At 40.7% G+C, this 12,749-nt stretch overlaps 1 protein-coding gene across 3 annotated transcripts in view; it reads left to right on the top strand.

The window, feature by feature from the left end:
- Vps8 (VPS8 subunit of CORVET complex) overlaps positions 1 to 12,749 on the top strand; it is a 193,082-nt gene that overhangs the window by 84,580 nt on the left and 95,753 nt on the right. For all 3 annotated transcript variants that reach the window (XM_063261176.1, XM_063261177.1, XM_063261174.1), the window contains exons 25-29: positions 2,096 to 2,138; positions 3,711 to 3,783; positions 4,036 to 4,155; positions 9,348 to 9,419; positions 12,493 to 12,612. In XM_063261176.1, the coding sequence (XP_063117246.1) occupies positions 2,096 to 2,138; positions 3,711 to 3,783; positions 4,036 to 4,155; positions 9,348 to 9,419; positions 12,493 to 12,612 (428 nt within the window). The remainder of the gene's footprint in view (positions 1 to 2,095; positions 2,139 to 3,710; positions 3,784 to 4,035; positions 4,156 to 9,347; positions 9,420 to 12,492; positions 12,613 to 12,749) is intronic.

Below are 12,749 nucleotides of genomic sequence, written 5' to 3' on the forward strand. Positions count from 1 at the left end.
ATTCAAGATTCTATTATTTTTCTCCAGTGGGTGTTTTTCATTTATCAGGTAATCTGGGCTAGACTTAAATTGCAGTCTGTTTCCCATGTGGCAGCCCCAGTCTCTCCTCAGCTCATTTGTTTTTAGTGGGTCTGCTTTGATTAGTGTGTGATCCGGGGGTTGATCAGTGATCAGGGCAGGTGGCTCGTGTGTCTTTCTTCTGGCTCCTTTCTTCACAAGAGTCCCTCTCCCTTATAATTGTTTGTGTTTCCCAGCTTCTGTTATTTGGTTCCTCTGGCCAGAAAGTTGCTGCTTTCTCCACATGAGTCCCCAGCCTGCCGTGCTTGCCACACAAGCTGCTCCACACCTTAGGCTCAGAGCCACGGCGGTGGTGGTTTACACTCATGACTCCCTCTTGTCCCCAGTCCTCTGTGAGATGGGGCCCGTCTGCTTCTCCCCATGCTCCAGATCTTCGGGAACTGACCCAGTTCTTGGTTCTGATCTTTTGGTGGAGCTGCTTGGAGTCTTTTTCTTGCGCGGTGGTTTAGGAATGAGTGAGAGGTACAGGCAGAGGGTTCCCCTCTGTCTGGCTCTTTTCTTCTCAGGATTTTCATTCTTTTCCATTGCTGGTTTCTTGACTTTACTTTCCCAGGGGCCAGAAAATCTAGGGATTTCTCCAGTTGGCCCTAGTGTGTGCACTCCAGAGTGTTTTACCCATACGGAAAAGCCAGAGCGGGAAAATAAGGCTGCCTGTCTCTCCCCAACTAATTCCGAATTCTTCACTGGGATTCTTCACTGGGTAACATGCTGCTGTTCACTCCCCTCCTCAGTGACTTCAGATACGTCCGTGTGACGCCCAGGTTCTGCTCCTTTTTTTGTCCTGTGAGAGTAGAGGCAGAGAGCGTCATTTTGTGCAGCCTTAACCTCTCACACCCAATCACAGCTTTGAATCCAGTCTTTCTGAAACAGACTTGAAAATTAGTTTTTACATGTGTATTTACCAGAAATGAATGTGGAATGTAGTGTTGAAAATCCCAGTGGAGTTTGTTGAACTTCTATAACAGAAAATTGTCTAAAAGAAGGTGTAGTACTAGGAAGCAAAGGGTTGTAGAAATTGTATCATTTAAGTTCAGTGTACATTTACTAATCAGTTACTTGTGTGCCAGATGCTATACAGGATGCTGAGAATGTAGAGAGAACATAGACCCCTGCTCTCAAGAGGAACGTACTTGTAAAGGGTTACTGAAAACATAAAAATGTGCATTTGCTTATGTCAGTCTGGGATTCATGTGACAGGCTTTACATTCTTCGTTCAGACTGCAGCTCTTCATTCTTACCAGCGCAGGTTCCTGTGATCTGCAGATTGCGCACATCCCTGACTGCTTCCCCCTCCTGGAGTTCTTACTCTACTCTCTGTTGTGCCTCACCTTGTGGCCTAAAAGTTGGTCTAATTATCTTTCAGATATATTTTATCCAGAGATATGGGCTTATATCATCAGATGGTGGAATCTTACATGTTAGGCATGTTGGAATAGAAAAAGCCCAAATAATCACTTATTTGAGATTATTATTTTAAATATGTGGGAACAGCATTCTTCTTAACCATACAACACTATGAGTAGGGAAAGTCCATGTTAGAAATAAGAACAGCCTGTAATCCCCACGACTCAGGAGGCTGAGGCAGGAGGATCGTGAATTCAAGGGTAGCCTGAACGTCTTGCAAGATCTCTCTCAGATGAACAAACAGACCAATAAATAAATAGTAGAGATGAGGTAACTATGCCTCAATGTCAGTTAACCAGCCATGACCGTAATTTACCAGCTCAGTCTGCCATACACGTGCCCCTGGCCTCAAGGTAGAGACGAAGCCGACAATACATAGATTTCTACCTTCAGACCTGTGTGTATCCTTCAGTAAGTCATGTGGATATTGTGCTTACGAATAAATTCTAAGGGAAATCAAGGTTAAGCTAGGCTTATATCAATTTTCTGTTATTTGGAGATATATTTACCTCACCTAAAATGTCACTCTTTATTTTTTATTTCCATATAAAGGTTATATTTCTGAAAAGGTTTTGAGAGAGAACTGCTGATGTTATTTTTCCTTCTATTTTAGATGAACAGGTTGTTATGGGCAACAAGCTTCTTGTATATATTAGGTAAGAGATTTTTATTTATCTGTGCCAATGTTCCTTTTGTATTGTTTCCTGCATTTTAAGAGGTACTGTTGTCTCTCTCGCTTTTTTCTCTCTTTCTCTGTGTATACGTACTATATATCTTATATATAGGATAAATATATACATATATATATATATATACATACATACACTATAGAGTAATCTAAAATATGTATATATTAGTAGCTTTCGTATTTGGCAATGTCTAAAGACTTTTTTGTTATGCCAACTAGGGCTAGGAAAAGGTGTTAGTTTGATCCAAGGGGCAGGATAACCCTACAACAATGATTTGTATGGCCCAAACCATCAGTAAGGCTGTGATTAAGAAATCCTGATGTAGCATGTTTTACCTTTGCTCCCAGAAACTTGGCAGGATGTGTGTTATTTCTGTTTTATGCATTAAGAGCAATGGTTTGTTGAAATCATGAGGAAATGAGTGACCGAGGGAAAACTGGAAGCAAGGTTCATCCTCATGGTCTGAGCAGGCTAGGCGCTGGTGCTGGTGCTGGTGGCACTTTCCCAGTGATGCGTGGGGAGGAGGGCAGCAGACCCTGCTGGAGCATCGTTTTAGCGCCTCTCTGGCGTCAGCGTTAACTGCAACACCTGTTTCCTACTTGTCACATTGACTTTCCAGTGAGGAAGGATGGAACAGTGGTACCTGGTGCTTTATCCTCTGGACTTTAGACTCTTTAGAATACAGTGGTACCCAGTGTCTTGATTGGTTCAGAGAGGCTAAAATCCACCCTATCCCTCAAAAAAAAAAAAAAAAAATAGGGAAAAGGAAAGACACGTTCAGAAGATATTTGTAATAATTCAGCCCACAAGGCAAGTCATTAACTATAAAGATGCTCTCATTCCAGTAGGGAGATTTTGCCTCAGATTATGACTGTCCTGAAAGGATCATCCCAAAGCAGATGTTTTCCAGACATTTGCCAGCCAAGCTCATTCCCCATTTCTAATGCATCATTAAAGCCACTCATTTTAAGAGTCTCTGAGAGCATCAGTCTCCTAACAGGTAATTTATAGATTGTTTAGATGCTTTGGCAATTGGGCCTTTGGAGACCTCTTTTCTGTCTGCCTCTGTAGTACAGATAGACAGAAATGGAAGCCCTTAACTCAGGCATAGGATGGATTACCTAACCACCATACCATCTCCCATTTTCCAAACTAAGCATCATCTTTTTTAAAAGTTTTAAATGCATACATGAAAGCTTACAAATGGGTTACCATGGGATGGTTTTGATGAATGTGTATCTTGTATAATATTAAGTCAAGGTAAGCGTATCTGTCTCCTAAAACATGTATTTTTTCTTTATGGAAAAAGCACTCAAAAGCTTTCTTCTCACTCTTCTAAATATACAATATGATTTTGTTATCTGTCACATTACACAGTAAGCAGTGATCTGGTTTTAAATGTGACCTAACGACAAAAGCTGAGCCTGCTTCAAAATCACACATGGATCTCAGGTTTGAGAAACAGTGTGTTACTCACTTCAAACTTAGCCCTTTTCAAGTCTCCAGATCGTTACGTGGGTTTTTACTCTTTTCTTCTAGCTGTTGTCTGGCAGGCCGTGCCTATCCCCTTGGTGACATCCCTGAAGATCTTGTTCCCTTGGTTAAAAACCAGGTTGGTGCTGTTTTCATAGCCTTTGCATGTGCACTGCAGGTGAGACTGCCCTTGGCTCGGGAGCGGTAGCCTGTGGAGGAGAGGCCTCTGTGCGTCACTGATGTCAGCCATTTCATCTGAGGGCGTTTAGAGCAGTAAAAACGTAGAGTCAGTGTAAGCTGAATCCAGCCTGCTTAACCAGAGGAACGCATTGCTTTGGCAAGATGATTGGTAAGATGAGAAAATAGTTAACAGTTGTTTTTCAACTTGTAGGTTTTTGAATTTCTGATTCGCCTGCATTCAGCAGAAGCATCCCCAGAGGAAGAAATCTATCCTTATGTTCGGACTCTGCTACATTTTGACACAAGAGAATTTCTAAATGTGTTGGCCCTGGTAAGATGCAGTATGATTTTCAAGTGTTTTCCAAGGAGCCAGAATGATAACTTTGATTTTACTAGAAAGAAAAATAATCTGTATGTGGGTACAACTTGTATGCCCTAGCAGTAAGTAAAGTTTTCAAGTGTTGGATTTTGTTGTACCGCCTGTATTTTTCCCTAGTTCTTTATAGCCCTTCCTCCCTTCTCTGCTGCAGTCTATCTGTCTGTCTCTCGCTAAAGTGTATTCATAAATAGTTAAAGATAGCAGGATTACCTGGTTCTGTCATCTGCAAACCATATAAATGAAGGATCTGAGAGTAGTGTAGTAAGGAGTGGGAATAACTGGAGCTGAGGTGGCACAGGGAACCTTCCTGCTGAAAGACCACTGCACATGCTTGGTCGGGGTGAGCTTGGGCGGGCCAGCTTTCCTGTGAGAGTGTCCCTAGGGGAATAATTATATACAACATGATGAACCCTCCCAGTTACACAGTATTGGAGTTACTGTTTTTTAAAAAGCTAGGTATGATGGAAAGTGCTTACAGAATGTAGTGAAAGCATCAGGCACAAAACTATGTAAAACACACATTTACATATATTATTTGGAGGAAAAAAAGGAATAAAATTGTTAATAATGTTAACTCAGTGGGATGGGGGAAATTTCCCTATGAGCCTAGACTACTTTTATAAGTAGAGTACTATGATAAATTATGTTTCAAAAGGTAAGTCTTCATCAGAGTGTTACTATTGAATTGATTTCATTTGAAATTCTGAATTCAGAATCAATAATTTAAATTGCGTAGAGAGAAGGGAAGAGAAACTCAGAACTGGAAATTAGATCTGCTTGGTTTAAGAGATGTTAGACATCCGGCAGGGACCTGGTGAACGGCACTTAGGGAGTGTGAGGACAGGAGGTTTTCAGAGAGTGGTACATGAAACAGAACTTTACCTGATATTTTAAGGGGCTGTGGCAGCTCTGAAATGGTGAGGAGTTATGCTGGATATTATTAGCCTTATGATGTTGGGATTTATAGTAAACCTACAAAATGATTGTTTTTCATTTGCTTGGCAAATATTTAAGTGGTTAGTGTACCTGTGTTGGGAATGCTGTACGAAGTGAGAGGTGCGGCATTGGCTAATGGGATATAACCCTAGCCTTGTGGAGGAGGTGGAGCCAGGCATTAGAGCACAGTGTAGCATGTGCGTTAGCAGGCGTGCAGGATGCCAGGGAATACTCAGAGGGGCACCTAGAAAGGGCCAGGGGAGGTTTCTCTCTCTTTTTTTTTTTTGGTGCCGGGGATGGAACTCATGACCTTGTACTTGCCAGACAGGCACTTCTGCCACTGAGCTAAATCCCCAGCCCCCGGGAAAGTTTCTGCATGAAATGATGTCCATTCTGAGTCCCAGAGGTGATAGAAAGTAAGTAAAGAATAGTGGAAGATACTCTAGGCAAGAGGTCAAAACACATAAAAAAGGACTGGAAATGAAACAGGGCTGTGAGCGTTCAAGCAGTTTTTTAAAATTGATAGGCCTGCGTTTTAAATATGACAAAGCTCAGGGAGAAACAAATCCAGAGTGACTGATTCAAGAATGAGTCTTCAATTCATTGTAAAAAATTTGAACTTTACACTATGGTGTAAAGTATAGTAGGTATCCAGTGAGGTTTTTTAGGAAAAAGAATATCATGATTTGTGCTTTAAAAGGATCCCTGTGACTCTCACATTGGGTAGCTATAACCAAATACCATAGATGGGGTGACTTACAAACAGCAGAGATTTATTCTCCGGAGGCGGGACGACCAGGGTCACACACGCAGCCAGTTTGTCTGTTGAGGACCTAGTCCACAGTTGATGGATTGCGCCTTCTCACTGTGCCCTCACTTCGGGGGAACAAGGTGGCAAGGCGTCTCTCTGGGGCCTCTTCTATAAGCCTGATCTGCCTCATGGTCTAGGCACCTCTCAAAGGCTCCACAACGCTCTCACATTGGTTGTTAATGTTTCCGGCATAAATTTCAGAGCAGGAGGCAAAAACATTTCGATCATAGCATGTAGAAAATGTGCTGAGATGTAGTAAGATTGGAGGCAAGAAGATCTGCCAGCACATGTTTGTAGTAATCTAATCAGAAGCTAACAGTGGCCTAAATTAGGGCAGCAACGGTGGGAAGGCCACGATATTAAAGGATTTACTTAATGAATATGATCCAGCGATTCACTATTTAGATGGATATGCAAATAAAAATATGTTGGCACAAGAAATTCAGTGCAACTTCTTGGATGAACAATGTCTGTGGAGGGCAGTATTTTGTCTCCTCTCTCTTAAAATTTTTTTTACTTTATCTTGTTTGACATTATCTTGCTTGACTTGCTTCTCTGTCTGCCACTCAATGAGGCTTTTCCAGCAGGCCCGTTAGGGGACATTTAACCACTTTAAGGTTCCTCTTTTCATGACATAGGCCATAGCTTACCTTTGCCTCGGATCCATACTTCTCCAGCTCCCTGCTTTGGACCTTTGTGATAAGCCAGTGCCCTGATCACAGGTCTCAGGCCTGAGCCAGGCATTTCCTCACCCAGATGAGCCTTCTCCTTCGGGAGTGAGCGCTATTTGTTGTTACAGGTGTTCTGCTACCTCTGGAACCTTCTCGTGCCCTACTTTCTTCCACACAGTCCTGTCCCAGGTTCTCTAGTGCTGTGTGCTTGGAACCCGCCCTAATGTGGAATCCTTATTTTTCCATTTACATGTAGATTGAAGTTTGTGGTATTTGTTGTTCTAGTTTTTCCCTTATCCTGAATTGTGGTTGACTTGTTTAGCTTCTGTATTTCAGAGGGCTCTTTTAGGAGTGTTTATTACAGAGATTAGGACAGGGTCTCTAAACTATAGTCCATGGACCAAATCCAGCTCCTAAAATTTAACTTGTGGCCTATGTGACTGAAGAATATTTTTGACATCTTTAAGGGTTGTGAAAGAAGCTGAACATGGTGGTGCATGCTTGTAATCCCAGCACTTAGGAGGCTGAGGCAGAAGGATTGCTGTGAATTCAAAACCAACCTGGGCTACAAAGTGAGCGCAAGGTTATCCTGAGCTGCATAGTGAGACCCTGTCTCAAAACAAACAAACACACACAGGGTTGTGAAAAATGAAGAAAAAGAATGTATGATAGAGACAACATATAGCCCTCAAAACCTACCCTTTATGAAGAATGTTTACTGTTCCCTAGATTAGGATTTAACTTACTCAGTTTCATTCAAAAACCCTACAATTTTAAAAGAACTACAAAAAGAAGTTTTTATGCTCAGATGACCCTGAACTTAGGTTTTGAGTTCACTTTTATATTTCACAAACTATAGTTCTCCAGCAGGATATCATAACATATGACTCTTGTAACAAACATTGAACATTTAGAAGCATCCTTGTGGAAGGTTAGTGTTCTAGGAATGATGTGCCATTTGGTGGCAGTTGTTAACTACCACTAAAATATGTCATTATATGTATCATAACATTCACACTATAGTGTGTCACCACTTAATTATATTTATAGAAACAAACTTTCAGTGTCTGTTTCAAAGCAGTGAGTACATGCTGCCAAAAGGAAAGTGGCTAAGAAAATTCTGACTTGCTGTAATTGCTGTCATTTTTAGTACATTTGGTAATTCTCCATGGAGTTAGGTTTTAGTTGAATAGCACTTACATTAGCAGGTAAGTCCCCACAGGATCTACAGAGTGACATCTTGCCTGGCATGGGGGTGGGAAGGAGTATGTTCTCAGTCAGAAGATGGAACTGAGAAATTTTCCTGTCTATCTTCCTGTCTTCAAGTAAGGCCATATTTAACTCACATAAAAAAAAAAATTTCTTCTGGTTGAGCCTTCCAGTTCCTACCATCTCCTTGGCAACCTATTTCAGCTTTTCTCAACTAGCTGGCAGCAAATCAGAAGTTGGGGGAAGAAAGTTTAAAATATTTTATTTTTCTTTGTAAATAACTAACAATTTGGCAGTCTTGTTAGGCACCTGTTGGATGCCATACAGAAGAGGGAAGAGAAAGACATACTATTAAGAACACAGGTTCTTTGGAGAAGTTGGGGAAACTCATGGCCCACTGAAGAACAAGTATTGTAGTTTAAACATAACCATGATGTAGTCTTAAAAGTTCCTGAATGTGCAACTTCTTTCTCTTAATCTATTGAGAGAATATATCTTCTTTTTTCTTGATCAAGAAATAGCAGTAAATTACTCCTTTCTGGGTTAAACATTTCTCAGAATGAAATGTGCTAAGTGAAACTATAGGAAAGATTTTCAAGTCTTTCATTATCCTTACTACATAGCAGACGTGTTTATTTCAACTTCTTGATAACATCCAATTTCAGTTCCTTCACACGTGAGTCCCAGGGGAGCTCGGTGTTGGTGTGACAGTGGTGACCTGTCACTGTCACATACTGCCAGGCAGAATCTAGGGCTGCCTTCCCTTGCATGTGTATTATATTCAGAACACTTTTGGGTCTACCTGAGTAGTGAAATATAAGGAACTGTCTTTGTTTTGAGAGTAAGATACCTAATCCTTATGAGTAGGCTTAAGAATTTTAACATTAAAGTTTCGTAAATGTTAATTTTTTAAATGCCTGTCATTGGACATCAGCTTTTCTTAATCGTCATGGGAATTATGAATATTATTTTTCATGACACTTAAACTCATGTCATTTATTGCCAGGTAACAGACTGAATGATGACTGAGTATGTGGCATTTTATCCTTGTATCCCACAGACCTTTGCTCCCAAACTGCCTCTTGCCAGTAGCATTCTTTCTCTTTTCTTTGCGTGGAGAATTTGCCTTACTTCCTTTCTCAAGTGCTTTCAGGTTGTGTGATAACCACTATGTTTATATACTTCACGTTTGGTTTCAGTTAAGATCTTAGAATACCATGAAATATCAAATGCTGTGGCTTTCCACCTGACTTCCTCAGAGTAACTTATCATTATAACTATGTAAAGAAAAGCTTGATGAGAATAGTTCTTTTTTTTCTTTTTTGGTACTGGGAATTGAACTCACCACCTTGTGCTGGCCAAACAGGCTCTGTGCCGCAGAGCTATATCCCCTGCCTTGAGAATGGTTATCTTATTTGGGAATTTAGTTGGATTTTATCCACAAGAATTCAATAATGTATTTCCTCCTAAAATTTGCAAATAATAATTACTTTAAAAAATTTCTTTCTCCTTTTCAGACGTTTGAAGATTTTAAAAATGATAAGCAAGCTGTGGAATACCAACAGCGAATTGTGGATATTTTGTTGAAAGTAAGCCAAGATTATGTGTCTTTATACTGATATTTATGTTAAGGTAACAAATTGTTTCATCTCAAGTTCTAAAATAAAATTGTTTAATAAGTTTGTTGCAGTCATTTCTGATGAGATTGGATACTTGCAGTGTGGTAGGGCCATAGACTGTTGCAGTCACTTCTTAAAATTTTATTATAGTGTCTTGGTCCTTAAGAGCTGAACAAAATGCTAATCATTCATCAATGAAAAAATTTGATATATCTCAGCTTTAGACTGGATACTGGGGTATTGTGGTGATTTCTGTATGAGTGTAATGATAGACGAACTGTAGAGTGCTTTGAGAAAGTAATTAATGTGAAGAATCATCACTGTCTCTTTCCATCATTGCTGTGTTGCTATGGTAATGCCATATTCTACTATGGCACTCAGTTGACGGGTGACACTCAGAATAAGTTGAAGGATACAGAGATGATCATCTTTCTCTGAATCTAACTAGATTCAGTGGTGCTATTTTGAGGTCTATGCTCTTGCTAATGCATGGCTGCAGAGACAGGTTCTTGTCCTTCCCATCTGTCTAACTTTGAGTAGCTACTTTCTCCTCTTTTAGTTGAAAGCTTAGAGTTTTCATTTTGTTCATCTGGCTGTGAAACGGGTATTTCTTCATTTTCATGACTTCTAGGTTATTTTGGACAAGAGATTCAAATTGCAGTGATCTCTAGTTGTACTTAGCATAATTATATTACATCTAATTATAATAGTTCTCTATAACTTCCAAAGCACATAACAGTGTGTACATTTTCTCATTTGAGCCGTTGATTAGCCTTGTGAGATAGGCAGTGTTGAACATGAGAATGAGATGGCTACATTCTCAGATAATGCCAGTGTGACCTGGATGGTTAGCGTGGAGACTGTTTACGTATATTACCTAAATCCCTTCTTATGTGGCCTCCCTACTCCTTATCTTGCCTTCTTTTGATCTAATGTTGTTCTGTGACCTCATACTGGGTAAGTTGGAATTAAATTCTGCTGTGAGACAAAACTCAATATGACAATAAATTGTGATGGGAAAGTGTTTTTTTCATATGAACCTGGAGATAGACAGGAGGGACATTACAAACTTAGCAGAGATAGATTTCCTTCCGTCTTATTTAGTATATGATTTCTGTCTTTTGATCCCAGATCATCTTTGCATTCTGATGAGTCTGAATACAGAAAGAGATGAAGAAGGAAATGATTTCTCTCTTTGAAGAAACTTTTTAGAAGTTAAATATACTGCAACTCTGCTTATCCTATTATCTAGAACTTTGCCTTAAGCTGCTGAAAGAAGCTGAGAAATACAGTCTGTATTCTGGATAACCATTACTAGCTAAAAAGGAGGAAGAATAGATGCTGTGGCACATACTAGTCCATCTCCTGTTACTATAAGAAAATAACTGAAGCTGAGCACTTTAATAAGAGAAGAGGTCAGTTGAGCTGATAGTTTTAGAGGTTGAAAGTTGAAAATTGGGCCACCCCATGTGTTCAGCTTTAGCGGGCCCTGTCAGGTGCACATAGTAGCAATGGCATCATTGTGGGAGTGTATGTGAGAGGGAGATCCCTGAGAGATTCAGGGGTTGGCCCACCCTTTACTTGCTACTCCAGCCAGCGGTAATGTCTCGTGAGGGCAGTGCCAGTGACCTCGTTCCCTTGACTCAAGCCCACCTCTGAATGCAGGGCAGAAGGAGGGAACTTGAGACATTTTAATAGCTATCTCAGCTGGGAGTGGAGCTGCCTTCATGAATTCAGTGAGCCCAAACAATAAAGATCTTCCCTCGCAGACTTCTGCGTTCTCTGTGTTCCTGGCATCATTGGCACTGCCCATCACGCTCACAGTCTGTCACCTTCTCATTGCTCCTTTGGTGACGTGTTTCTGTGTGGAGGAGCACTCGTCTCCTCTTGCTGCAGTGCTTTGTACCCGTTCCCCTTGCTTTTCCCGCACCCCTGTTGTGGCTCCGCACCCCTTCCTCTCTCTGCAGGACCCTTCCGGGCACTTGCTTGTTGGTCTGTCCGCCTTCTCTTCCTTCTGCTGTTTGTCCTGTACACTGCCAACGTGGGCATTTTCCTGCACACAGTACTAATCATGATCAACTCTCCTGGTTGAAGCTACCTTTAATGACTTCTCAGTTTCTACACAATAAATTCAGATTCCTTCAGGTGACCTTTGAGGCTCAACTTTCTCTTTTGATCTCCCTAGTAGTTTCTTCCTCATCCTGCATACTGCCACATCTAGCGGGACTTAGCATTCTCCTCTTAAACTTGTGTCTTCCTGTGTCCATTCTTTTTCTCACACTCATCGCTGAGGACGTCTCCCCTGTCAGAGGTTCCCCTCTCTTTTTAAATTCCCTTTGGAACCAGTTAAATGACCACTTTTTCTAATTGTGCCATTAGAAGAGCACAAACACGTCATGCCTGTTATTTCAGATGCCTCTACTTGTCTCACTGTCTAGTTAATGATTCCCTTAAAAAATTCCTGTCCCGCAGCACCTTATACAGAGTGGGAATGCAGAAAGTAGGAGCTGGGTTAAAACAGGAATAGGTGTGGGTGGGTCCCTGTGTGTGCTCTTAACTGTCAAAAGCCTGTTCACAGAGCTACCTGCTCCAGGGACTGCCAGTCAGCAAGGCAGAAGCCATTCGCTGTTAGGCGTCCTGGGGCCGACTTCTTTTCTGGGTGCTTTTCTTTTAAACTCTGAGGTTGCTTTCTTCTTCCCTTCTTGACAGACAGCTTTTGGTAGGGTTATTTAAAATTAATTTCAGTAGGATTCTTTAAGAATTCCAAAGGGAAACATATTCAATATTTCTTTGAAATTTTATATGCCCTCTCTTAATAATTAGTTCTCATCCACATTGTTTAGAATTATGCCAAAAATCACCAAATTGCTTTCCTTTCAGAGTATGCAAGAAGTTTCATTTCTTCTCTAAAAGATACTAACTCCGTGTTTGCAAATCAATAAAAGAATCTTTTCATGAGTTTTCAATAATGAGCCTTCTTGTCTTCTAACTTTTGCACCAAATCAGATGACATAATGAATAAATGGTCTCTTTTGCTCCCCAGGTTATGGTGGAGAATTCAGATTTTACTCCCTCACAAGTAGGGTGTCTCTTTACTTTCCTTGCTCGGCAGCTTGCAAAGCCTGACAACACTTTGTTTGTGAACCGAACACTCTTTGATCAGGTAAGTGTCTTCAACAGTGAGAATCAGAATTGTTTTCCCTCTGTTTACTGCTGATAAAAAAATTTAGGACCCTGTTTCTTAATATGACAAACTGTTGGGTAAATGTCATATCTTGGAGAGGCCTGTTGAGGTTTTGG

The sequence above is a fragment of the Cavia porcellus genome, unplaced genomic scaffold, assembly GCF_034190915.1.
Source record: "Cavia porcellus strain 051 isolate PalLab524CR breed Dunkin Hartley unplaced genomic scaffold, mCavPor4.1 scaffold_14, whole genome shotgun sequence".
Lineage (NCBI taxonomy): Eukaryota > Metazoa > Chordata > Mammalia > Rodentia > Caviidae > Cavia > Cavia porcellus.